Source organism: Indicator indicator, chromosome 20 (genome assembly GCF_027791375.1).
Source record: "Indicator indicator isolate 239-I01 chromosome 20, UM_Iind_1.1, whole genome shotgun sequence".
Classification (NCBI taxonomy): Eukaryota; Metazoa; Chordata; class Aves; order Piciformes; family Indicatoridae; genus Indicator; species Indicator indicator.
In genome coordinates this window covers 6222486-6248908 of record NC_072029.1, presented here as the reverse complement: position 1 = coordinate 6248908, position 26423 = coordinate 6222486, and the positions used below count along the sequence as shown (strand labels likewise).

General features: G+C 42.1%; 1 protein-coding gene across 1 annotated transcript in view; it reads left to right on the top strand.

Annotated features, from left to right (window-relative positions):
• Window positions 1-26423, top strand: part of PIP4K2A (phosphatidylinositol-5-phosphate 4-kinase type 2 alpha) — a 124671-nt gene that overhangs the window by 58070 nt on the left and 40178 nt on the right. Inside the window, exons 2-3 of the mRNA XM_054390052.1 lie at window positions 13233-13330; window positions 14402-14498. Of these exons, the coding sequence (XP_054246027.1) occupies window positions 13233-13330; window positions 14402-14498 (195 nt within the window). The remainder of the gene's footprint in view (window positions 1-13232; window positions 13331-14401; window positions 14499-26423) is intronic.

The window sequence follows — 26423 nt, the reverse complement described above, 5'->3', positions numbered from 1 at the left end:
AGGCTGAGGCTGTTTTGGTTTCCTTGAGACTTAAGACCTTCCTTGTCTCCTCTTAGGAGCTGTCATGCTGTCCTGACTAACAACTACAACTGCTTTTGCTCTGACAGCATTTCCACAAGCAGAGCCTGAACAGTGGCTTCATGCAGCAAGAAAAAGGCATCTTGATAGAACCTGGAAGATTGGTAACCCTCCCAGGTGACTCCAGACCTGTTAGCCTGACCTCAGGCTTTATACCACTTGGAAGTGAACAAAATGAAATGGTAAATGCCAGAGGAGTACAGTCAACCCAGATGCATCAGGGAGCTAAATGGAAAGATTTCTTTAAACCAGGGAGGTGCAATGCTTGCCATTTGGACTTCTAATGCAATATTTTGCATGGTGCTACACAGAAAATGATTGTCTTTCCTGGAAGATACAAGTTGAGAGCTTAAAAAGATGTTCAACCTGAAGGCAAATAGATGCTGGCAGAGCAAGTTCTGTATGCTGTGCTCCCTGATGACTCTGAGCTCCATGCTGCCACAAACTGCTGTGCTGCTTTACAGAACAGTTAAATACTTGCAGCATGACCTTCCTCTGCTTGCTTCTGGTGTCACTTGTGTTCAGTTAATTGATTTCATAAGTCAGATTTATACAATGCAAGTGGTATTACTGCTGGTTTCAGAAAACTTGCCTCATGGCTTCAGCCTTCACCTAATCCATAGTCAGAAATAGCCAGGAGGAGGCATGTTTTAATGTCAACTTTTCACAAGCCAGCAATTGCCTACATAATGTTATTTGTGAGGTTGGAGTGGATGACAGCTCATTAGTGTGTGCTACCAAGTTGGTCTTCCTTCTTCTTAATAATTGATAGTAATAATAATGTGCAATACATTAGCTTCTGTTGGAGAGCAGTGAAGGGGATAAGGACCTGGAGATTGACCATGAGCCAGCAATGTGCTCTTGTGGCCAAGAAGGTCAATGCCATTCTGGGTTGTGTTAGAAGAGCTGTGGTCAGTAGGTTGAGGGAGGTTCTCTCCCTCTGCTCTACCCTGGTGAGGCCACATCTGGAATCTTGTGTCCAGTTCTGGGCCCCTCAGGTCAAGAAGGACCTCAGGGAACTGCTTGAAAGAGTCCAGCACAGAGCCACAAAAATGATTAGGGGAGTGGAACATCTCTCATATGAGGAGAGACTGAGGGAGCTGAATCTCTTTAGCTTGGAGAAAAGGAGACTAAGAGGTGACCTCATTCATGTTTATAAAGATGTGCAGGGTGAGTGCCAAGAGGATGGAGTCAGACTCTGCTCAGTGATGCCCAATGCCAGCACAAGGGGCAACGATAGAAGTTGAGGCATAGAAAGTTCCATGCAAATGTGAGGAAAAAAATTTTCCCTGTGAGGGTGACAGAACACTGGAACAGGCTGCCCAGGGAGTTGTGGAGTCTCTTTCTCTGAAGAGACTCAAAACCCATGTGGATGTGTTCCTGTGTGATCCAGTATAGGTGATCTTGTTCTGACAGGGGGGTTGGACTGGATGATCTTTCAAGGTCTCTTCCAGCCCCTAACATTCTGTGATTCATTGTGCCAGTGTAAAAAATTACCCAGATTTTTTCTACTTTTTATTTCTTCTTCAATACTATTTCTTCAATGATTAAGCCAATCTGATGCCTTCAACCGTTGCTTTCTGGCCATCCCAGTTTGCCATTCTCACTCTTAAAGCCTTCTGCTTTATTAAGCAGCTGAGTTCCATGCATTTTGTGTGAAGTGGTTCCTCAGGTGTCTTTTATTTGTGTGTGTGTATGTGGAAGAGAATTTTTTTTAATCTTGGATTTAATTTTGCCAGTGACAGCATTCAGATAAGGTCACAGCATCTCTGTATTTATTCAACAGCTTACTGGAATTTTGTGTTTAACTGCATGATCTTAATTTTTCAGTTCAAAAAAGTTACCCTTTTAACTGTTTGATCTTAAAAAAAAATATGATCATCTCTCAACAATGTGATCTCTGCTACAAGAGGTGAGCATTGTTTCATAGAATCCTTTTAAGGCTGTTTTCTGTTTTGTGTGGTTGGTTTGGTTGATTTCCAGATCTAAGTAACATCATTCATGGAATAAATTATCTAAGTGTAACTTTATTTTACTTTCTTTCTGTTTGTTGAACTCATCTTCCAGAATCCACACTAGATTATGTAGAAAATCAGCAAAACATGTATCTGTGAGCTGTGTATGTATCTAACTCATGTGGTGCATTTGGTAAGACTGGAGGACAGGATGCCAACCAGATGGACCTGGACAGCCTGGAGAGCTGGGCTGAGGGGAATCTCATGAGGTTCAATAAAGCAAAGTGCAAGGTCCTGCACATAGGTCAATACCAATGCAGGCTGGGGGATGATGAGATTGAGAGCAGCCCTTCAGAAAAGGACTTGGGTGTGCTGGTAGGTGAGAAGCTGGACATGAGCCAGCAATGGGCACTTGCAGCCCAGAAGGCAAATGGCAGGCTGGGCTGCATCAGCAGAAGCGTGGCCAGCAGATGGAGAGAGGTGATTCTGCCACTCAGTTCTACTCTGGTAAGACCTCACGTGGAGTGCTATGTCCACCTCTGGGGCTCCCAACATGAGACACATGAACCTTGTGGAATGGGTCAGGAGAAGGGCTACAAAGATGATCAGAGGGCTGGAGCACCTCTCCTATGAAGACAGGCTGAACGAGTTGGGGTTGTTCAGCCTAGAGAAGAAAAGGCTCCAAGGGAGATCTTAGAGCTACATTTCAATATCTGAAGGGGACCTACAGGAAGGCTGGGGAGGGACTGTTCAGAAGGGGCTGTAGGTATAGGACAAGGGGCAATGGTTTAAAACTGGAGCAAGGGAGATTTAGGTTGGACATCAGGAGGAAGTTCTGCACAATGAATGGTGAAATACTGGTACAGGTTGTCCAGGGATGTGGTTGAGGCCCCACTCCTGAAGACACTCAAGATCAGGCTTTATGTGGCTCTGGGCAACCTGATCCAATTGGAGGTGTCCCTACTGACTGCAGGGGGGTTGGACAAGATGGCTTTTGAGGGTGCACTCCAACCCAATGCAATCTGTGAACTTACTTTTGTTAAACCTTTATCTTACGTTGTAAATAAACACTTGGTCCCTCCTGACATCTTCCTCTTTTAAGTTATTCTCTTGTGAAGCTTTCAGGACAAAACCAAGTGAACTTAAGAGTTTATCTGTTGCTAGATAAGCATTTTGCTCTGTGATTAGAAAAAGAGAGAGGAGCTTGCTGTCAGGCCTCCTGACAAGTGTGTGTATTCCAAACAATAACTGAAGATACTTATTGCTGTGCAAGATTGGATTAAAATGCAGCAACTCCCCAGCATGCAAACTGAACTTTAAAAAAAGATGACTTGACATATTTCTACTGCAAAACTGAAATGCTCTTTTATCCATTTTGTGGCAAGCCCACTAGCTAATGGCTTGCAAATTAAGCTGTCTGAGCTTTTGCCTTGTCTTACTTTTTTCTTAACCATTGCATTAGGGAAACAAAGATGAGCTCATCTGCATTGTGTGCATCACAACCCATCCAAATCTGAAGGACTTCCATTGCCTTACAATCTCCTTTTAGACTGAAACCACACTTTTTTGTATGCTGTTTGCTACTCAGAACTGTTTTCCACATCCAAAATCTGCCCTGCAAATAAGCCACATTTCTGTTTCTCTGTTTTGCATTTCATGAATGTGCACTACTGTCTTTGTACATACTATTGCCTTTGTCCTGGCTTTCTAGGAGAACAGGGGATTATCATGGCAGGCATTATATCAGAGCTGCTTCATTTCTGTTTGTCTTTGATTATTTGGCACATTATGAAGTGTTAATTTTAGCACTTATTGAAAGGTGTAAGCAGATTCACAGGAAGTTTGACCCAATCTGTAGAAATAGGGCTTTCTGCTTCTCTGGCAGCCTACAGCAGATGTTCTGGGATTTCTAGACTGTGCAAGTGTCCAAGAGACTTGAAAGACTTCAAACCTTTCCCCAAAACCTTTGCAAAGAGAATGTGATTTTGGTGCTTTTGTTGTAGGTTCTTTAAAGACCGTCCCACCCAACTCTCTGAACAGGAGTGATAACCAAGCTATAAAATCCTTCCTTTGGATTTGGGGCCACCAATACAACCAAATTTAAAGATAAACACCAAGAAACAAATGCTCTTCAAAACCAGTTTTTCCCCTCTCTGTGTTGGGACTGAATTCAGTATGTCACTATATTCTTTTTTCCGTGTGGATGCATCTACTTCAGACCTTCCCTTCCCAAAGATATCATTGTGCTGTTGAAAACTGCACCTAAGAAGTCTCCTGAAAACATCTGGGGGTTGCTGTGACAGCTTTTGGCTTGGTTGGGTTTTGGGTTTGTCATGTTTTGTTGTTTTGTTTTGTTTTTTCGATTCAACGGCCATAAGACTTCAGAAAAGTTTTGCTTGTTTTGGGATAAAAAAATAAATCAGCTTTAATTGATGTGTTAATTTCTCTGACTAAATCCATGAGGGGGTTTTGTTTGTTTGTTTGGTTTTTTTCCAAAGCATTTCAGATATCCTGTGTTTAGTACTCTGGGAAAAGCCATTTGAAACACATTCAACGGGGCTCACTTTTCTAGTATTAGATTATTGAATTTCATTGAAAGCCAATAATGTAATGACAGCTATTTCCTGAACTGTGAAAACATGAAGCTGCTCTAGGAATTACTAGTAGATGTTTTGAGACAAGTAAAACTTGAATAACTTATTCTAACTGCAAGGTGGGCTTTTACGTTGGCTTGGTTGGAGTTGTTTTGGTTTGTTTGCTATGTATATGCCTTCAAAACTGATCCTAAAAACTCAAAGAAAGTTAAATTTATCCTGAGTTTTTCTTAGTCACATAATTAGTTTAATTTCAAAACTTGTTTCTGAATAGGTAACCAGAAATTACTTCTATAAGAGAGGTTTCCTATGCAGTTTAAACTCCTGGCACATTGTATAGTTAATAAAAAAAGTCTGGGTAGATACTTTTTACCTTGTTCTTTTAGGGAGGGAGGGGGGGGAAAAAGAGGAGATGAATTTTTGTGTGATTGAAATGATGAAAACCTCATTTAAAACATATTAAGGAGTATTTTGCTGAACTGATTTATTTCTCTACAGCAGAACTTAGCTTAACCTTTTATTTCTCTTGCAAGAATGGCTTTGAGTGTAATTTAAACTGTCAAATGACATTTATCAAATGATGGTTTTGCCCCGTAACAGGCAAATGTCTTCCACAAAATTGATTAGCTGCTGACCTCATTCACCCTTTTCAGACCCTTCAAGGTAGATTTCAAAGAGTTGTAAAATAATCACTTCACTTTCAGTTTATACTTCAACACAAGGCGTTTACTGTCCTGGTAGCACCGCTGTGGCGTGCTCCACATCTGGGAAGGAGAAGGATGTAAATGCTGCCTATAGCTCTGCCTGTCACCACCCAGCCCCTTGGGCTTTAACCTGAACCCCTGCTCCTTGCACAATAGGAACAGCTTTGGAAATGGCTTTTTTTATAGGAGAGGAAAAATAAGATTAAGAAACTTGTATCTTCTAGATTGTTATGGGTTTAGGCAGGATGCCTTTAAGGCATAGGCCATAGAGTTAAGAGTCTAACCATAGAGTCCAGCCCTCCAGGGACCAGAGAGGTACAAGGAGGTGGACACCAGAGAAAAAAACATCATCTTTGTTATTTCCATTCCCATCATTCTGCATCTACTCCCATATATAAATGGGCAGAATTGTAGTTTCTGCCCTTTTTCCTCCCTCGCTGCTCTCCTCTATGTGCAGGGTCTCATCTCTCGTTGTGCAGAGGAAGTTTGCAGCCTGGCTCCAGCCCTGGCTCAGCTAATTTCTACTCTGGTTCAGGTCTGGGTAGGGAGCTATGGGGGGAGCATTGGAGGCCTTGGGGGTTTTGAGGCATGGTGGGGAGGAGGTCTTGGGAAGGTGATGGTCTAGTGAGGGTTTTTTTGGGGGAAGCCCAGACTGGAGAGCTGGGCTGAATACGACTTGTTGGGTATTTTTTGCATGTTTTTGTACTGTTGTATTAGTTATGAATAATACTTCCATTTAAGCTTCTAATTCTTTCCATTCCAGCGTGGAGTGTTTTTCTTTAACTCCTCAGAGAGCGGTTCTGCTGTGGCAGGGGGGGTGGACTGAATGATCTCCTTCCAACCCCTAACATCCTGTGATCCCGTGTGATCCTGGTTAAGGAGTATCTGTCCACTCTAAGAAGGAAGACAGAGATGGCTGTGCTCTAGCAGTCAGCAGTGCTCTGCTCGGTGAGACCTGCAGGGTGTTCGGTTGTCAAGAAGGTGCCAGAAGAAGGAAGGCTTAGGGTCTCTTAATTGTGAAATTCTCTACCCCCAACAGTTTTCCTCTGTTGCATTCTGGTTCTAGTGCCTTGTTTGGGAAGAGCAATCCATTAGAAGCCAGCGGGGCTTGCTTTGGTAAGCATTAACCTGCCTGTGAATCAATTAGCTGTGCCTCTGAAGAAGCCTCTGGCCCTATCAAAATGGTGACTCCACGTCTGCACAAGAAGTACTGATGTTTTCTTCAGAGCTCTCTGCAATTTCCCTTGCCAACGAAGAAACTGAGATGCAGCAAGTAAACCACCAACATAAAAATCTCAGAACTGCTTGGTGGTGTTAAAAGTTCAGTTCTATTTTTAGACCTCAATCATTTCTTTCTTCCAAATCCACCCCCACTTCTTCCAAAATCTGCCTTTAAAAAGGCACAAGTTTGTGAAAAATGCACTTGACTTGCTCTCAGAGTAACAAACCAGTTGTAGTTTGCTTGCCTCTGCAGATCAGACTGCTGTGAATTGGCTCTCAGTTCAGAAAAGGAGGTGGGAGACAAACAGAGCTAAAAAGAGAGTAGCACTTCCACAACTCCAGCCCCATCCAGCACCAGCAGGAGCAGGGATTTTCCTGTGTGTGAAAGCGCCGGGAGCTTTAGCTGCAATTGAGATGTTGCAGCAGGCTGTTCAGTGTGAAAACACCTCATCTCTCCATAGGTTCAGCCAGCCTGTCTGGCTGACTGGCTCAACTGCTAAATTAAAAGGAAACAATATCTATGTTATATATTCAAGCAGAGAGATTAAATTCCAGAAGCTACATACAGGTTAGAGAGAGGAAGAGAATTTCCAAGTGAAGCATTAGACATTGCTAAGTAGTCTGCTTGTGATGGAAATCTGGACATGGCTTTTTAATTTTGTGGGATTTTTTTTTTGTTATTTTGTGTTGATGTTTTTTAATCAATAGGAGCATCTGTAATGCCTTAGACAAGTTACCTGCTGCAGCATCACAGTGATAGGCATCAGCTTGTGTCTGGTGATGGTGGTTCTGGATCCTCTAGCTAAACATGCAATATATGCTGTAAATTGCCTTTATTATATCTGCTTAAATATCTCATTGCTTTGCATACAAGCAATTTATTGCTGCTTATATTCTGACAGAATGAAAACTAATGTTTAATTATGCATTGCCCTAGTAATGTGGTGTTTAGAGTGAATGTTTCTGAATTAAATAAGGGCCATTAATAACAGCTAACAATTTATGATATATTCATTGCTTGATTTCAAATCATATAAATTAGAGAAGCTTATTTGAAATGTCACCAATATAAGATGTCTTTGTGGGAACACCTCTCTGTGTGCTAATTTCAGAATCATTACCAGCTGAGTCTTACTATTTATTCAGTGTCCAGTAGGCTTTTATTATTCTCTTATTTGCAGTTTAATTACAACCTCTGTTTTCCTGACAGTGTGAATTCAATCCTGAACCTGCAGGAGCAAAATGAGTTGCAATCAGTCGGGTTTTGCCTGAAAAGCCTCCTTTGGCTTCAGCCCCCACCCACCTGCCACCAGTCACAGCTCTGAGCACATCCCTAATGCATTAATTTTTTTGTAGCTGTGTGGTTAAAGGGGCAGTGCTGCTCTGAGGCTTTTAAAACTGCTTTTCCTTAAAGCTCCTGACTTGTGTGGGGGATGTCTCTACCTGATTCTGTATCAATATCCCAGGAGATACTTGAATAAATCCCTTAAAGGCAGGTTTCTGGGTCAGTTATTAATATCTTGTGTGCATGAATTTACAAATGCTATTAATAGGCAAGGTATTTATACATAATATGCATGGTTACTGTGCAACTAGAATCTTAGTCATTTATATTTAAAATAATCCATTCTCTAAGGCTATTACATAGGATTTAAATTCCTCAAAGATTATACTGAGCATTGTCTGTTTCAAGACAGCAAGACAAACCACAGCAAAATTCCCCATTGGCAGCCACAAATGAGGGCAGTTAAATGCTGGAGGTTGCAGGAGTAAGAGAACTTTTCTTTCTGGGTATGATGCACGTGCATTTATCGTAGAGATGCTCTAAATGTGGGTTCTCTTAGCAGTAATTAAATGAAAGCTTGATCCTGAGTCCTGAGCAACAAGTCAGTCCTCTGCCCACTGAGCTCTTCCTGCTTCATTTATGCGTCGTCATTATCTCTTGTGGGAAATTATCTCTTGCTTATGATTTCGTTAGGTTCAGAAGCACTCCTCAGAGGAAAATGGGTATTTCTTCTTTCTTCTGTAATTATTCCAGCTACTGTAACACAGTTCCTGTTGTAATTGGGGTATGCTGAACTTCCATCCTCGCAGTCACATCTCATTTGCTATCGCTGAGGGAGCTGGCTGCGTTTAATGGGGAGCACGAAGAGACGCACAGAACGCTTGGCAAAGGTATCAGATGCATCGTAGTTAACGTTTTCTGTCACCCTTGACTTTCAAACGTGGAGAAAAAGGAGTAAAATTTTCATCAGAGATGAGTTGGAAGGCTTAAGGTGTCACCTTTGTGTTTCGTTTTTCACGTCTTTCAGATGTGACCCTTTCTTTACGCAGTGATGGCAAAGTGGGGAATTGAACCCTCTGACCTTTCCCTATTTTTTCAGCTTTTCAAGAGCTGTTTGTTGAGAGGAGTTGTGGATATTGTTTCTTCTTCCCACCCTCCTTCCCCTCCCCCCAGTGTGGTTCTAGTTTCCACTAAGATCTAATGACACGGGGTATTCCTTTCTGTCATGTGTGCACTTTCCAATCTGGCCTCATCAAATCTGTCCCCCCCCCAAAAAATGTGCTACTGCACAAAGAACTCAACTTTATACTGGGAAGGTTTAAATTAATTAACGCTCTGTGCCACTGGGAAATGCCATTACTCAGCTGGTATGCTAAACCAAAGGTCATTTCTCCTGTGTGTTCATCACCTGCTTTTTTAATTTTCCTCTTCTGCTACAGAGGAATTCCCTAAAATATTAGAGAAATTGCTTTTACATAGCTCAGAGTTGAATGAATCTCAAAAAAAAGAAAAATCAAGCAATTCACCAAAAAAACAACTACCCCCCCAAAACAAACAAAAAGAAAACAAACAAACCAAGAGATCAAAAAGAACCCCAAAACTACAGCAAACAAAAGGCAAACCTAGAAACCACCTCAAACAAAACAAAACAAGCAAAAACTCCTTTTCTGTTAGCTTGCCATCTTTTCTCCCCCCTGATTTGGAGGGTGGGAGATTGTACATTCAGATCTTTGAGGGAAATTCCTAGGAGAAGTATTTTGGACTTTCTGCTTAGATTAAAAATCTCTCAAGTATGCAAATGCAAGCACATTTATCTGTTATTTCACTATGTAGATGACATTTGTAAGGCCCTCAGGTACAATTAAAGCTGTGCCATTATAGCATGAATTTAAATATTCACAGCAGGAAAGCAAATCTGTGGATGTATCCAGAGAACTTTTACATCAGCAAATTAAGAAAGCGAATGCATGTGAAAATTTGTTCAACTCACTGTTTGGTAACTTAAAATGCAGCTTTGCAAGTGAAAGTGCTGTGAGTGGAGGTAATTGAAGTTACATGAATTTGGTTTTAGTGACAATATCCAGTGGAAAATGTTCTTGGGGGTGGCTTTTGGCTGGAATGCACACGCAGAGAGATCTGTGACCCCTCTTTCAAATGTGGAATTTGTACACTCAGGCAGTCTAAAAGAGTAGATCATTCTGTATAAGCAAATCTAAAGTTTTATATATCTGCATTATTATAGCTGTTCAGCCTGGAGAAAAGAAGGCTACAGGGAGATCTTAGAGTGGCTTTCCAGTACTTGGAGGGGGCCTATAAGAAAGCTGGGTAGGGCTTGTAGTGATAGGATGAGGGGCAGTGGATTGAAGATGGAAGAGGGGAGATTTAAACTGGAGGTTGGGAAGAAATTCTTTCCAGTGAGGGTGGTGAGACACTGGAACAGGATGCTCCCTCCCTGGAGGTGTTCAAAGCCAGGCTGGATGAGGCCTGGTCTAGTGAGAGGTGTCTCTGCCCATGGTGGGCAGGGGTTTGGAAATAGATGATGTTTAAGGTCCCTTCCAACCCAAACCATTCTGTAAGTCTACGAATGTACTTGTTCCTAATTTTGTTTGTCCATCAGCTAGACTAGTTCCACAGGCTCAAGAACTTGCCTTGTAGCTTCAGGGTGAGATTGATGTCCAGCAGTACCAATTGTAGTAAAGAGTGTGTACATTAGATGTAGTGATTTGGGACCAATGCTCTGTTATGGTCTCTCATATTTAATGAGGTGTCTGCATGATTCATTGGGTTTGTACAGCTGTGTTTTCAAAAACTCCTGGAGTTTCTTTTTTCTCTCCTTTTGGAAGGGTGTTTGCCCTACAACACCAAGGAGCAGAGCCTACTGAGTCCATCCCCAACATCTTTCTGTTTCCTTTCTCCACTCTATTGTGTAACTGCCATGCCTCTGAAGCTTCTCAGGGCTTCCCCAAGAAATGTTCAGTAAATAACACAGACTTTATCAGTTTTCATGTGGGCTGCAGGGACCTGAATAATAAAAATGAGACACTCCAGGAAACATTATGAGGGCTTGGTGGTACTGAAGTGCTGGGGCTTCCTGACCTGCCTGTTTGCACTGGATTCTTTGAGAGCTAAAAGGCTTCTCACTGGTTTCTTGGTTTTTTTAACTTCAGTTCTGCAAAAGACCATACTTCCAAGTCAGTCCATTTTTTTCCCTCCAATATTTATAACCTATCATTGCTTCAGTGAGGGTTTCTTGAAAAAACAAGTTCACCATGAGCCAGCAATATGCCCAAGAAGGATAATGGTCTTCTGGGGTGCATTAAGAAGAGTGTGGCCAGCTGGTCAAGGGAGGTTCTCCCTGTCTCTACTCTGTCCTGGTGAGGCCACACCTGCAGTATTGTGTCCAGTTCTAGGGTCCCAGTTCGAGAGAGAGAACTACTGCCATGAGTCCATCAAAGAGCCATGAGGATGCTGAGAGGACTGGAACATCTCTCTTAAGAGGAGAGGCTGAGGGTCCTGGGGCTGTTTAGCATGGAGAAGACCAGACTGAGAGGAATCTTATCAATAGCTGAAGGATGGGGGTCAAGAGAATGGGGCTGGGCTCTTCTCAGTGGACAAGGGGTAAGAGGTACAAATTAGAACAGAGGAGGTTTCCTTTGAAATTAACAAGATACTTCTTTACTGTGAGGGTGCTGGAGCACTGGACCAGGCTTCTCAGAGAGGTTTTGGAGTCCCCTTCCCTGGCAACTTTCAAAACCCACCTGGACACCGTGATCTTGGGCAGCCTGCTCTAGGTGAACCTGCTTTAGCAGGAGGGTTGGACTAGATCTCCAGAGGTCCCTTCCAACCCCTACCACTTAGTGATTCTTCATCCTTCATTCAGTAGGATAGCATTTAAAGGCAACTAACAGCTTCCTAAGTTGGAAAACAGTGTTGGATAAGCAGTGCTAAGAGCAGAGGAGCACCCTTGTGTTGCTCTATCCACCTCTGCTGTGCATTTGTATTCATACAGAGTGGGGTTTGCCTCTAAACTTTGCTTCAGCAGTTTTCTATAAGATGTGTTCTGCATGAGTAGAAAGTTTTGACTGGGTAAACTGAGATGCAGAGGCAGGATATAGAGCACCCTAAGGTAAAAGTATGTCATGGGTGTTTGGTGACTCTTAGTGGAATAGGTCATCTCCTTCATGATCTGAAAGCATCACTACAGCTAACACCTCGTTGTCTTATGTTCAGCATGGTTTAGTTGCAATTTACTGAAGTAAGTGTTATTTAATACATGCAATAATAAAAACCTGCCTACAAAGCAGGGAATGGTAAAGCTGTCTACAGTTCAGCACAAAGATGTGGTCAGAAGTGGGTTTCAAATATAGATGAGAAATCCTAATCTTGAGAAGACTGACAGTATTTGTTTCAAAGGTAGAATCATGGAATTGTTCTGGTTGGAAGAGACCTTTAAGATGGTCATTTCCCCTTTGCTCCTCTTAATTCCAAATTTCTGATCCTTTATAGACTTATTCTACTGTTTATTAACATCCTATCTTGTTTAATCAACCTGCCATCGACTGGGCAAACAATCCTGATGAAATTAGCTCGGGAAAATAATTTTTGATATTAATAAATTATAATTCATATTTTATCCTATTCCCAGCATATTAATTTTTATTATAAACTATAACAGACTAGAACAGGCAGTCCCCATAAATACAGCTTCAGAAGGAAAGTCTTAGAACTCACCTCTCCATGTATTTCTAAGGGAAAAAAAAACATGAATATTTAAATAGTTTGACTTGAGCAATCACAAAAATGCCTGAATGCTGTGACTTGCACAAACCCTCCTGAGCCCTGCACTCGTGTAAGAGACAAACCTTTGCTTATTGAGCCTAAAGAGTGTGTGTGTGTCTGTGTGTGTTCACATGTAAGCAAAATTTCACTTCATGGTCTGTAAGTAGTTCCAGACACAGACATGTAAGGCTACTTCCCATACTGCAAAGGTAGATAGTCATTTCAAATCCTAGCATTTGCATTATCTTTGGGAAGCATAACTGCCTTGACAAAACCAGAGCAGTGTGTTGGGATGAAAGACCACTTTGCTGGCATCCTCACGACCTGCCATAAAAAGTACGCTCCAGATCTCCTTTGAAGTACTTCTTTTTTTTTTTCTTTTTTTTTTTCCCCTAAAATTAGTATAAATATGTAGTGTTGTTTCTTTTCCAATGTGTAAGTCTCATGATCCCATTTAATCTGGAAAGGAGAAAACTGCTCTTGCGTTCTCCTTTGACTTGCATTCGCTTCCAGGCCAGAGACAAGAAGTGGCTGACTGAAGAATGTTCCTGTAATTAAGACACATGCAGCATCTTTGCATAGACCTCAGCAACTAAATCTATTCTGTTTTCTCTAGATCAATGAACTAAGCCATGTTCAAATCCCTGTTATGCTGATGCCAGATGATTTCAAAGCCTACTCAAAGATAAAGGTGGACAATCACCTTTTCAACAAGTAAGTGCAAGGAACAGTACTTTGTAGCAGTGGATAGAGGCAGTGACTGTTGTTTTGAACTACTATGAACTCTGTTATTTTTTCAGTCCATGGGACTAAAGTTTTGGTGATTAAGTTAATCCTGTGATAAACATAACCATCTGTGCTGTGCTGAAAAGCAGCACCAAGGGCTGCTGGGTAGTAGTTTTCCTCTGTATGCTTTATTATTGCCTTATGAGGATCTTACTTGCTGAAGGTGATCCTTTCTTGATTATCCTTGGTTGATCCATCAGCATTTAGGTATTTTTAACAGCATCAATTCACCTGCATGTTCTTTGTTAAATGAACTATTTGAACAGGGGTGAGAATTTAAAGCATATATCAAAGCTCATCTTTTTATGATGCATAATACCAAATCATTCCAATCATAGAGAAACTCCACAATTAAGATCATTTCATTTGCCTCCATCTCTTAAAAACTCAATGTTCTGTGGAGCAGTATGTGCAGACATACAAAACTATTCATGCTGTACTGTGTAAATCCTGAATTTATTCAAGATTATATTTGAAACAAGTCAGAATTCTGCTTCTTTGGGTCTTTTCTTCCACAGCAAAGGTCAAAGTAACTTTTCTCATGTGTAAGTCTGAAATTACCACTATTAAAATGGGCTCTGTTCTGAATTGTGTTAAATTTTCTTGAAGCTTTGGCACTGTCAGTACTTTCTGATGTCACAAATGGTGCAGTAATTCTTGTATAATCCAATCTAAGATTTCACCTTTGATGTTATTTTGGGGCAATTTGTTGTTCTTTGAGGTAAGTTTACAAAGCTATCAAAATATAGCTTGTGTTTGTTTCCTCCAGTTAAGTTGTAGCATGTTAAGAGACAAATATGTATAAATGTATTAAAACTTGTAAAGAAAACGAGCACAGTGAGACCAAATCTCATTAAGAAAAAAGAAAGCATTGAAAGAGAGATTGTAAATCTCCTTATCCACTGCTTCCTATGAATGAAAATGAGACAGAATGAATACTCTGGAGTTGCTTATTGCATGTGCAGGTGAATAAGATGCTTCGCTTTTATCTTCTTTCAGAGAAAACATGCCAAGTCATTTCAAATTTAAGGAATATTGTCCAATGGTTTTCCGAAATCTAAGAGAGAGGTTTGGAATTGATGATCAAGACTTTCAGGTAAGTTTGCTTTCAAAATGCCTACAGTGGTGATCTGTAGAGATTGTAAAGGTTAGTGATGCTGCAGCTGTGAACAAGCAGGCCAGAGTGCTGAAATTAACTTCCTCTGGGGTTTTTCTGTGTAAGTTGGAAGAAAAGTAAGAAAAATGAGACATTTTTTCTACTCCTTCCCCCACCTGCAAGCAGAGGATTTCTGTTTTACTGCTTTGCTTGCCCTAGCTGTCTTCTGCTATGCTTCTGCTATATTTAGTCCTCTCTGTTTCCCATTAGAGTGCTTCCAGTCATAGAATCCTAGAATCATAGAATTGTTTCGCTTGGAAAAGACCTCTAGGATCATCAATTCCAACCATCAGCCCAACACCGCCATGACCATTAAACTATGTCCCAAAGTGCCATGTCCACACACTTCTTGAATACCTTCAGGGATGGTGACCCTACCACCTCCTTGGGCAGTCTGCTCCAAAGCCTGATCATTCTTTCAGTTAAAACAGTTGTTCTTAATATCCAGCCTAAACCTTCTCTGGCACAATTTCAGCCTGTTTGCTCTCATTCTATCACCTGATAGTAGGACCAACCCCCACCTTACTCCAACCTCCTTTCAGGGAGTTGCAGAGAACAATGAGGTCTCCCCTCAGCCTCCTCTTCTCTGGGCTAAACAACCCCAGTGTCCTCAGCCACTCCTCACCAGACCTGTTCCCTAGACCTTTCACCAGCTTCGTTGTCCTTCTCTGGACACATTCCAGTACTTTTCTGGACTGAGGAGTCCAAAATAGAACCCAGTGTTTGAGGTGTGGCCATGAGCTGTGCTATTAAAACTGAGGATGGACTTGCACAGGAAGGAAGGATAATCTCTGGACACTACTGACGAGAGCTGCTGTATTCAGCTGGGTCACTTAGATAACAGTCACTTCAGTGGTGTGTTTGTGTGAGATGTGGGTTTTGAAATGACCACAGCCTGCAGTGGCTGTTTCACATTATTATTTTTACTTAGAAAAAAGTGACCTGTGGCCTGCCAACTTCATACTGCTTCATCATGTCTCCTTTTCCTGTTGTTAAGGGGATCTGGAAACAAATTCCTTGTGTAGGGCAGAGACAGCAAAACAAGAAATTGCTCTGAATTTGGCAGGGTGGTTGCTTGCAGTCAAAGCTTCTTTCTTGCAAAAGAAAGTTCTTGAACTCTGCTTCCGTCTGCTCTGCCAATAGTCACTGACAATTCCCTTCTCCAGTAACTGTTCCTAATGCTGTTTCAGTTACAGAGATAATTCCTTCTGCAGTCACACTGTGAGATGTCTTGTCCCAAAGAACGCTTCCAGTGTAACCCAGCACCACTTCCTCTGAGGCTCTTTTGCTCTTTCAAACTATTCTGATGTGGGCTGCAATTCTATCTGCAACCTGTCCCTAAGATATTTATTAAATATATTCTGTTAATATGGTTTCAGGTGGCTAAACAAATGGTACAGAGTGCATTTGCACAATAACTATGCCATTCTGCTCTACAGAGCAGACTGAATACAGCAGCCAAAATCCACATTTAAGTCCTTCAACTGTCCTCTTTATCAGTTTTCCAGTGTTAGAAATGCATCAGTGGGTTAAAATGTGCTTGCAGGAATGCAGATGGAGAATTAGAATCACAGAATTAAGTAGGAAAAGACCTTGAAGATCATCCAGTCCAACCATTCTCTAACATTGCCAAGTATGATGCTAAACCATGTCCCTCAGCACCAAAACTCTGCCTCTTTGTAACACCTCCACGGATTCCAGGGATAGGGATTCAACCACCACCCTGGGGACCCTATTCCAGTGGTTAGAGAACCCCTTCTGTGAAGAAATTTCTTCTAATCTCTGACTTAAACCTCCCCTGGTGCAACTTGAAGCCATTTCCTCTCCTCCTGTCACTTTTTACTAGGGAGAAGAAACCAACATCCATCATCAGGTTATGGATCTTGATATTTGGCCACTGTAACTTTTGGTGAGGTGTTTTGCTAGTAGGTGGAGAAGGTTGGGTTGGATTGGTTTCATTTGGTAGAACTGTCATGATCTCATTACACAGTTTTTCCTTGTCCTGTTTACTGAACAACTATCTAAGAGGGAAATGCACCAAGACGCAGGGCAGCAGTTACTAACTACAGTTATATCAAGTTGCATTCCTGCTTTGATTTTCCTGACAGGCCAGTGAGGAGCCTGGTATTTAGAAAGTCATTTGATCCTTGTATATGATGCTTGCTTTTTTTCTTGACAAAGGAAGAGATCAGTGTGTCAGAGGAAGGACTTTATAATTGCTCATAAAATTAGGGTGTCACAGAATCAGCTAGATTGGAAAAGATAACTTTGAGATCATCAAGTCCAACCTATCACCCAACACCATCTAATCAACTAAACCATGGCACCAAGTGCCTCATCCAGTCTTTTTTTAAACACTTCCAGGGAGGGTGACTCCATCCACCTCCCTGGGCAGCCCATTCCAAAGGCCAATCTCTTTCTGGGAAGAATTTCTTCCTCACATCCAGCCTAAATCTCCCCTGGTGCAGCTTGAGGCTGTGTCCTCTTGTTCTGCCACTGGTTGCCTGGAAGAAGAGACCAATCTCCACCTGGCTACAATCTCCTTTCAGGTAGTTGTAGAGAGCAATGAGGTCTCCCCTGAGTCTCCTCTTCTCCAGGCTAAACAACCCCAGCTGCCTCAGCCTCTCCTCACAGGGCTGTGCTCCAGACCCCTCCCCAACCTTGTTGCCCTTCTCTGGACACATTCAAGCAGCTCAACATCTTTTTGAAATTGAGAGGCCCAGAACTGGACACAGTACTCAAGGTGTGGTCTAACCAGTGCTGAGTACAGGACAGAAGGACTTCCCCTGCTCCTGCTGGCCACACTATTCCTGTCTGCTCATGCTTGCTGTCTTTTAGAAGATGGACTGATGGCATCACTAGGCAGTCAAAGGAATCTTTCAGTAAATATATATTAGAAGACTGAAGATGCTGTAATTAGCTTAAACTTGCAAATGTAGCACACTCAAACTCTCTGCATTCCAGAGCACTGTGGGATGTTTCCATCTGCAATGGTGTTCTGCAACAGAAATTCCTGTTGTAACTGTATTTTACTGCTCTTTAGATTTGCTGATGATAACAATGATAAAACAGTGCCACTAAATGTCCCTGCTTTCAGATTCAAAACAAAAATCGTTTCTGTAGTTGTGTGGTTTGGGTGTTTTTTGACAATGGAACCAAGCAGGAGTCTAAAAGAAGAAAACGCCAACCACATCCTGGTTTTTTGATTCAGCAAAATTAGTTATTAGTTAGGATAAAATCTTTAGTTCTATTTAGCATTTCAAGTATATTTAGCAAAAAAAATTAAACCCAGAAGGTTGTTAATATTCATTTTGTCCTGAGGGAAGGCAATGTCTGCATTTGCTACTTGGTCGTTTGTTTTTGTTGGTTTTTTTTTTAACTCTCAAGCCAAGCAATTTATTACTCTAAATTCTTGCTCTATTGGACTGTTTTGATTATTTTTTTATATTTTATTATTTTATATATATATCGCAATGTATACATACAGTATAAGTACTTTGAACACACTTTCAAAGTTAAATCATTTTTACAGAACCTACCCATAAACAAATTCAAGCCACCCTATATGTCAGAGAGAAATTATCCTATTAAAAGTAGAAATTAATTTAATCATCCTATTAAAAGTAGAAATTAATTTAATTATCCTATTAAAAGCAGGGATTACTTAATTTTTTTATGTTACATTCTCTTTGGTTTTTAAAAAGGACTCTAATTTGGCACAGGGAAACTTACTGTATCTAATTTTATTTTTTTTGGTTTTTTTTCAGATAATCTTTGTCTTCAAGGAATTTATTCCAGTGAATGTTGGTTGAAATAATTGTCTTAGAGCCAAACATGAACAGGAAAAAGCCTGTGCAATATTGAAGCAAGGGAAAGCTTATGGAAGAGATAGCAAATAACTTTCTCTGGCTTAGTTCTTCTTATAGAATGATTTTCAGGAAGGGTGTCCTAATCAATTGTGAGCAATGTCGTTCCCATTATTGAGCAAGATAGGATTGGTTTAGATAAATAAACCCAATTACCTTGTTCATTAGTCAGAGACATCAGCTTAAATCAGGGAGAACATTCATTTTAAAAGGCTTTGTTTTCAGAATGCATTGCAGATATCCTTGATGAGTTGTTCCAGAGGGCAAATAGTGCTCACTCATAAGGAAAGGCTGGGGAAAAAAAAACACCTCGTGGAAAGAATTTGGTGGTGTACACTCCAATTACTAGGGCTATGCTCATTTTACTTCTTGACATTGTGTTTATTCACTTTGTACAGCAGTTCTGTGGGCTGCTTAACACACAGGCTTAGTTCACACATGGGCAGTTTATACAGGGAATCTTCTCTTAGGGATCTCCTCTTACCCCTGAAGAGAGATTTCAGTTTCATAAAATGCAGGGTTTTTTTCCTTTTAGTAATCTGGATGACTTCAGAGTCAGGGGAAGCCCTTAACTTGCATATAAAATCATAAAACCATAGAATTGTTTTGGTTGGAAAAGACTTTTAAGATCGTTGAGTCCAACTGTAACCTAACGCCACTGTGACCACTAAACCATGGCCCGAAGTGCCATGGCCACATGTTTCTTGAACACCTCCAGGGATGGTGACTCACCACCTTGTTCTAATGCTTGACCACTCTTTCAGTAAAGCAGTTGTTCCTAATACTCGACCTAAACCTCCCCTGGCACAATTTCAGGCCATTTGCTTTCATTCTATCACCTGATAGTAGGGAGGAGAGACTAACCACCACCTCACTCCAACCTCCTTTCAGGGAGTTGTAGAGAGCAATGAGGTCTCCCTTCAGTCTCCTCTTCTCTAGACTAAACAAGCCCAGTTCCTTCATCCACTCCTCACCAGATCTGTTTTCCAGACTCCTCATCAGCTTTGTTGCCCTTCTCTGGGCACGCTCCAGCACCTCAAGCTCTTTCTTGTAGTGAGGGCCCCAAAACTGAACCCAGTATTTGAGGTGTAGCCTCACCACTGCTGAGTACAGGGGCACGATCCCTTCCCTGGTCCTGCTGGCCATCCTATTCCTGATACAGGCTAGGATTCTGTTTGCCTTCTTGGCCACCTGAGCACATTTCTGGCTCATGTTCATATGGTTGTCAGCCAGCATGCCCAGGTCCTTTTCTACTGGGAAACTTTCCAGCCACTCTGCCCGAAGCCTGGAGCATGCATGGGATTGTTGTGACCCAAGTGCAGGACCCAGCACTTGGCTTTGTTAAACCTCATCCAACTGACCTCAACCTATTGATCCAGCCTGGCCAGATCTCTTTGCAGAGCCTTCCTACCCTCAGGCAGATCAACTCTGCCATGGTTCATGCCTTACGGACAGGTATTCCTACTAATGGCAATTCCACTCCTCTATAAGGACTCCCTTCCTTCATGTGATGAAAACCCACTCCTGGTTTTTAAGGTATCTTTGGTAATCTATCCTACATCCATTTGTCCTTCATTCCTAGTTGGGCATCTTAGAGACATTTTGATGAGTACTGAACTAGGATTAAAATGTCATGGAGATACCTGTGTGGTTGCTAACACCGAGTGCATTTTTTTGCCTATTCATTAATTATTATGGACAGCAATGTGGGAGATATTTAAAAAAAATATTTTATTAGACCTTGATCTTCCTTCTTGGTGATTACAATTGTCCAGTTTTGGACTCCCCAGCTCAAGAGAGACAGGGATCTAATGGAGTGAACCCAGCAGAGAACTAGAGGGACGATTAAGAGACTTGAACACCTCTCCCATGAGGAGAGACTGAGAGACCTGGGGCTGTTTAGTCTAGAGAAGAGAAGGCTGAGAGGAGATCTTAAGAAAATATATAAATATCTGAGGGGTGGGTGTCAAGAAGAAGGTGCCAGGCTCTTTTCGGTGGTGCCCAGTGATAGGACAAGGAACAGCAGGTACAAGCTGGAACACAGGAGGTTCCACCTCAATGTGAGGAGAAACCTCTTTATTGTGAGGATGCTGGAGCAGTGGAGCAGGCTGCCCAGAGAGGTTGTGGAGTCTCCTTCTCTGGAGACTTTCAAGACCCACCTGGATGTGTTCCTGCTTTGGCAGCAGGGTTGGACTCTACCTCTAGAGATCCCTTCCAACCCTTAATATTCTGTAATTCCATGATTACTAAGATATTTATGACATCAAATTAAAAAAATAGTCTGGCTGTTTTTTCTTAGGGGAACAGAAGTGATGATTAGTCAGTAGGAATGAAAATTACATTTGAATGATAGAAAAGCTTTGTGTTGGTGGATCATAAGGATCTCAGATTGAAGATAGTTTTTTTTAAATATCAAAGTAATTCCAAAGGAAGAGCATTAAATAATGACAAATTTTGCCTTGATAAGGTAAATTATCTTGGTCTTGTGTATTTTTCTTAGTGTCTTCTTAAGTCATTGGAAAGAATGAACCTAACTCTTAAGATCCTCCTAACGTCATCAGAAAAATCCTTGAGAGCATTAACTGTTCCTAGGAAAAATAATGGTTAGAAAAGGAAAAAAAAATGGTTGCACATAGATGTCATAAAGTAAACACCTCATTACAGTCCTAACTTAATTTCTATATTTCCCTCACCTTTAGACATTGCTTTTGCAAAGTTTATTCTACAGAAAGGCCTCTTTTCCTCCAGAATATATGGGGTAGCTCTTGTAACTTCTAAAGCTTCTTTTTAACTCAGTTGAGCTCTGATCTTAAATCCAAGAGCACAATTTTATAAGGAGAAAAAAAAAACATATAGGACCAGCTTCTCTAAACTGCAAAGTTATGAGAGATTACCAGGCAAGCAGCAAGCTTAACACCCCCCAAACAAGCTCTAGAGAAACAGGACCTGCTGCTGTTAGAATTGCTTCTGCTGCCATGCTCTGGAAAAGGAAATTGACTTTTCTGTGCTCCAACACATCTGTTCTTGCTTAAAGTTATTGCTGCATCCTACATCTGGAATCTGCTAGGCAAAAAAGGTGTCTGGGTTCTTGCCCAGCAAAAGACAATTGCTCATACCAGAGGGCACCAGTGTCCCAGTGTACCTAATGAGCTTTCTACTGGGGATGAGCAAGAGCACAACTGATTTCCCTTGGAGTTTTAGTACTTGGTGTAACAGGAGATGTGCTCAGGTCTGACTTGTCTGCAGGAGCAGTTTGTAGAGGTTCTCTGTACAGGACAAAGAATCTATAAAGAACTTTTAGCAGACATTCTAGAATAAGTTCTTTTTAATTTAGAGATGTCCGTTACTTGTGTCTGTGTATTTTTCCATATGAAATGCTAAAATTTAAAATCTAAATTGAGAATTTGTGCTTTTAAGCAATTTCCCTAATAACAAGCCATAGGATCTCATTGTCTTTCACTTCTTATATCATCTTTCTCTACAGAAGGTTTTACAGTCCAGACTCTCATGTGGTATGAGGAAAGTCATGCAAATTCCAAGCTCATTTTTCAGAAGTTAGCCTTTACCATTATTTGCTCTTTAAGTATCACCAAAATTCTTGTCAGGCTATGAATGTTTCTGCCTATTTCTCATGACTTACCCAATCCTAAGACATAGCTTTTAAGCTCTTGTTATAATTTTACAATCTAAGATGATATGTTCTTTCAGACAAATATTAATCTGAGCTCTCTGCTGGTGGTTCTGCACTGAAATTCATCATTTATTGGTCTTTGGTTAGCATCAAGGTGCAGCAAGGTCAGCAATAAATATGTTAGCAACAATGATGCTAGGAGGTGGATTTTTTTCCTAAAACATGATATTCTCATTGACTGTTTAATAAGAAGTCCTGGAAGCAAGAACTGGCTTGAACAAAAAAAATCCTGTGCTGGTGATTTTTTGGGATGGTGGAGTCTGTCAGTGCATGAAAAGTTCTTGAGCTCATCCGTCAGGTGAGGTTCATGCAGCAGAGTGTACAGTGTACAGTTTGTGGGTCCCAAATAGCCATTGGCACCAAGCTGTTCAGAAGTGCTGACACAGGCACAGGCAGTAGTGGGAGTAAGATGTTGAGCCAGCTGTACTAACAGAAACTGTGGCATTTGTGGTCTTTCCAGCATGTTAAAAATTAAGTGGGCAATTGAAGTGTTATATTCTAGGATTTGGTGCCTTAAGTGTGAACCCAAATGTGAATTTAGTGACAGTGGCACTTAACCCTTGGCATGTGTTGCCACAGACAATGCAATCTGCAGTTTCTCTTAGTTCTCCAGTTCTCAGCCAAGGCTGAGCCCATCAGTGTCAGTGGTAGCACCTTTGTGGTAATGGATTTAAGAAGGGGGAAAAGTTGCTGTGCATCTGCAGCTGGGGAGAGAAGTGAGAAAATGTGAGAGGAAAAAAACTCTGCAGACACCAAAACTGGGGGAGGAGGCGCCTTAGGTGCTGGAGCTGAGACTCCTCTGCAGCCCATGGTGAGGCAGTCTGTCCCCTGGCAGCCTGTGGAGGTTAGTAGTGAAGCAGATATCCACCTGCAGCCATAGAGGACCCCATACCAGAGCCAGGTGGATGCCCAAAGGAAGCTGTGAATCTGTGGAAGCCTGTGGTGGAGCAGGCTTTTGCCAGGACCTCGAGCCCTGTGGAGAGAGGAGGCTGTGCTGGAGCAGATTTGCTTGACAGGACTTGTGATCCACATTGGAGTAGTCTGTTCCTGAAGGACTGTACTCTATGGAAGGGACTTATGCTGGAGCAGTTTGTGAAGAACTGCAGCCTGTGCAAAGGACTCACCTTGGAGAAGTTTCTGGAGGGCTGTCTTGTGGATGGAACCCCATGCTGGAGTTGGAAGAGTGTGAGGAGTTCTCACCCTGAGGAGGATCAGCAAGGACAACATGTGGTGGAACGGCCTGCCCAGGGAGGTGGTGTAGTGATGACCTCCAGGTCAATGTCCCTGAAGGTGTTCAGGAAGCATGTGGACATGGCATGTGGGGACATGGTTTAGTGGCCATGGTGGTCTTAAGTTGATGGTTAGACTCAATGATCTTAGAAGTCTTTTGCAATTGAAACAATTCCATGAGATGACCACAACTCCCATTCTCTATTGCCCTTTAGGGAAATCAGGGGTGAAGTTAAGCCTGGGAAGAAGGATGGGATGAAGATGTAGTTTTTATGTCTCTGATGTAGTTTTTATGCCCTACTCTGATTTGATTGTACTAACTTCTCAGAGTTGAGTTTCTTTTGCCCATGACCATAGTTGGTGAGTGACCTCTCCCTGACTTTGTCTCAACTCACAAGCCTTTGGTTACCTTTTCTCTCTCTTGTGCAGTTCAGGAAGGGAGTGACAGGAGGGTGAGCACCTGGTGTCCAGCCAGGGTCAGCCCAGCACAGTGGAGGTAGAAGCTTCCTGAGGAGCTGTGCATGGGCCAGGCAGCAGCACTGTCCCTGTTGTCCCAGCAGAACAGGCAGCCAGTGTGCTGTAAATCTCCAGCAGCCATGAACCGCTGCCAGGCGTTCCCACTGACCTATGATTTCAGCCATCACAGAGCATCATCTGTGTGCTTGTTTTTTGCCTGCTTGCTCATGCAAAGCTTGCCCAGAGGCAGTCTGAAATAGCCCAGGATGTGATCTGATTTCTCTCTGGGATACTTCGGGCTTGTGAAGCTCATTTTGGCCTTCCACAACTTTGGGTTGAGATCACAGTACCAGGAGCCCTTGTTTGCCTTTGTCCAGACATCGTGAAAAGGGCAAGATTTAAACCCACGAGAAGCTGTTAAGCCCATCAGTTGGAAATCCCACTGTGCTTCCAAAGCTTTCCATGCTTTATCACCAGACTTTTCCTACTGCCCTTTTTTTTTTTCTTTTCTTCTCTTGCCTTTTTAGCAAAAGCTCTGACTCGACCACAATTTATTGGCCTCCCTTTTTAGATTATCTACACGAAGGACTTGTATTACATCCAAAACAGAGTTCCTGTCTCCAAAGTTTCTAAAATATAATCTTGCCTCCTCGAGTAGCAGTTAGAAAACAATGACATTTACGTTTCGATGTGTAAGAGATTAGAATGAGCTAATTAAATTGACCTTTAAATCTCTCCACCCTCTTGGAGGCTGTGGCTAATCCCTGGCCTCCCGCTGTGGAGATAAATATCCGTGCTGGGAAGGTTTTAAGCAAAGTGGGCAGAGGAGGAAGAGCCTCACCAGCAGTTCATCTTTGAAGAGGAAGGCAATACTTTGCCAGTTATAAATACAACTTGCAATTATGGAGGAAGCACGGGGATGAGCTTTTCCTGTCCTTTGGTGGCTCTGCTTCATGTGTTTTCCTCACGAACATGGTTTCAGTTGGGGAAAAAAATAGCTCCAAACTGCTTTACTTGGTGCTCTTAGAAGCAACCAAAGTCTCTCTGGAAAAGAATTTATTGGATTTTTATATATATATATATAGTGTGATGTGACTAGCATTGGCAGTGCCAGTCCTGAAGAAAAGGCCTTGGGGGTGCTGGTGGATGAGAAGCTGAACAGGAGCCAGCAGTGAGCACTTGCAGCCCAGAGAGCCAAGCAGAGCCTGGGCTGCAGCAAGAGAAGTGTGGCCAGCAGGGCCAGGGAGGGGATTCTCCCCCTCTGCTCCACTCTGTGAGATCACAGCTGGAGCTCTGTGTCCAGTTCTGGAGCCTCTGTTCCAGGAAAGATCTGGAGGTGCTGGAATGTGTCCAGAGAAGGGCCACGAGAATGAGCAGAGGGCTGGAGCTGCTCTGCTCTGGAGACAGACTGAGAGAGTTGGGGTTGTTCAGTCTGGAGAAGAGAAGGCTCTGAGGAGAATTCTTGTGGCCTTTCAGTATCTGAAGGGGGCTACAAGAAAGCTGGGGAGGGACTTTTTTAGGGTGTCAGGGAGTGATAGGACTGGGGGGAACAGAGCAAAACTAGAAGTGGGTAGATTCAGATTGGATGTTAGGAAGAAGTTCTTCCCCATAAGGGTGGTGAGACACTGGAACAGGTTGCCAAGGGAGGTGGTGGAAGCCTCATCCCTGGTAATTTTTAAGGCCAGGCTGGATGTGGCTCTGGGCAACCTGATCTAGTGTGAGGTGTCCCTGCCCATGGCAGGGGGATTGGAACTGGATGATCCTTGAGGTCCCTTCCAGCCCTGACAAATCTGTGATTCTATGGTTCTGTAATACCATTACTACTATTTAGTTATTGCTATTTTTACTAACCTATGTGCAAGGTAAAAATAGACCCCCAAAGGCTAAAGCACTAGGTGGTGGTTTAGCTGGCTTCTAAGGACTCTCGAGGATGCCTCTCACAAACTATTTGCCTTGATATTTTGTGACTTTGATCTTTACAATGCCACTTACTGCATGGCTTTACAATAAAAAAAAAACAGAAAAGTTGTCAACGATGCTGAAGTGACAGCAACCAAATTTAATTGTCAATGAGCAATTGACATTTCATGGAGTGCAGACTTGCAGAGGATGCAAAATCTGTCTAAATGGTGAAGTGGGATATAGACAAGGATTTGATACAAAACCCACTTGGATCACCTGGCTTTCTGAGTGAATGAAGTGCCTTTTAATACAGTTAGATGAATATGGATAAAGAGGAGAGCAGAACTACTGAGGTGTGAAGGCTGTGCTCAGGGTCACAGTAGCTCTGAAAAGGAACAAGAGGTCAAGCAGTGAGCTCCTGACTAGGAGTTACTACACATTTAGGTGGATAAATTGGAAGGTACAAACTAAGACCAGGAGAAGCTCTTAACTTTTTTTAGCATGTCTTTATTTTACACCTGGAGTTAATGCTATGGGTACTTTTGGTGCTAGTCGTTGTGAAAAAGGATCATGAAAATTTGGATATAATAGAAATAAATAGAGGAAAATGGCATCAGGGGAGTTTAAGGACATAGAGAATGACTTGTGGTGGGAGTGGCAGAGTTTAACCTGCTGCAGTTATAAAACATAGCATTGAGCAGTTAAGTAGTGACTATCCTT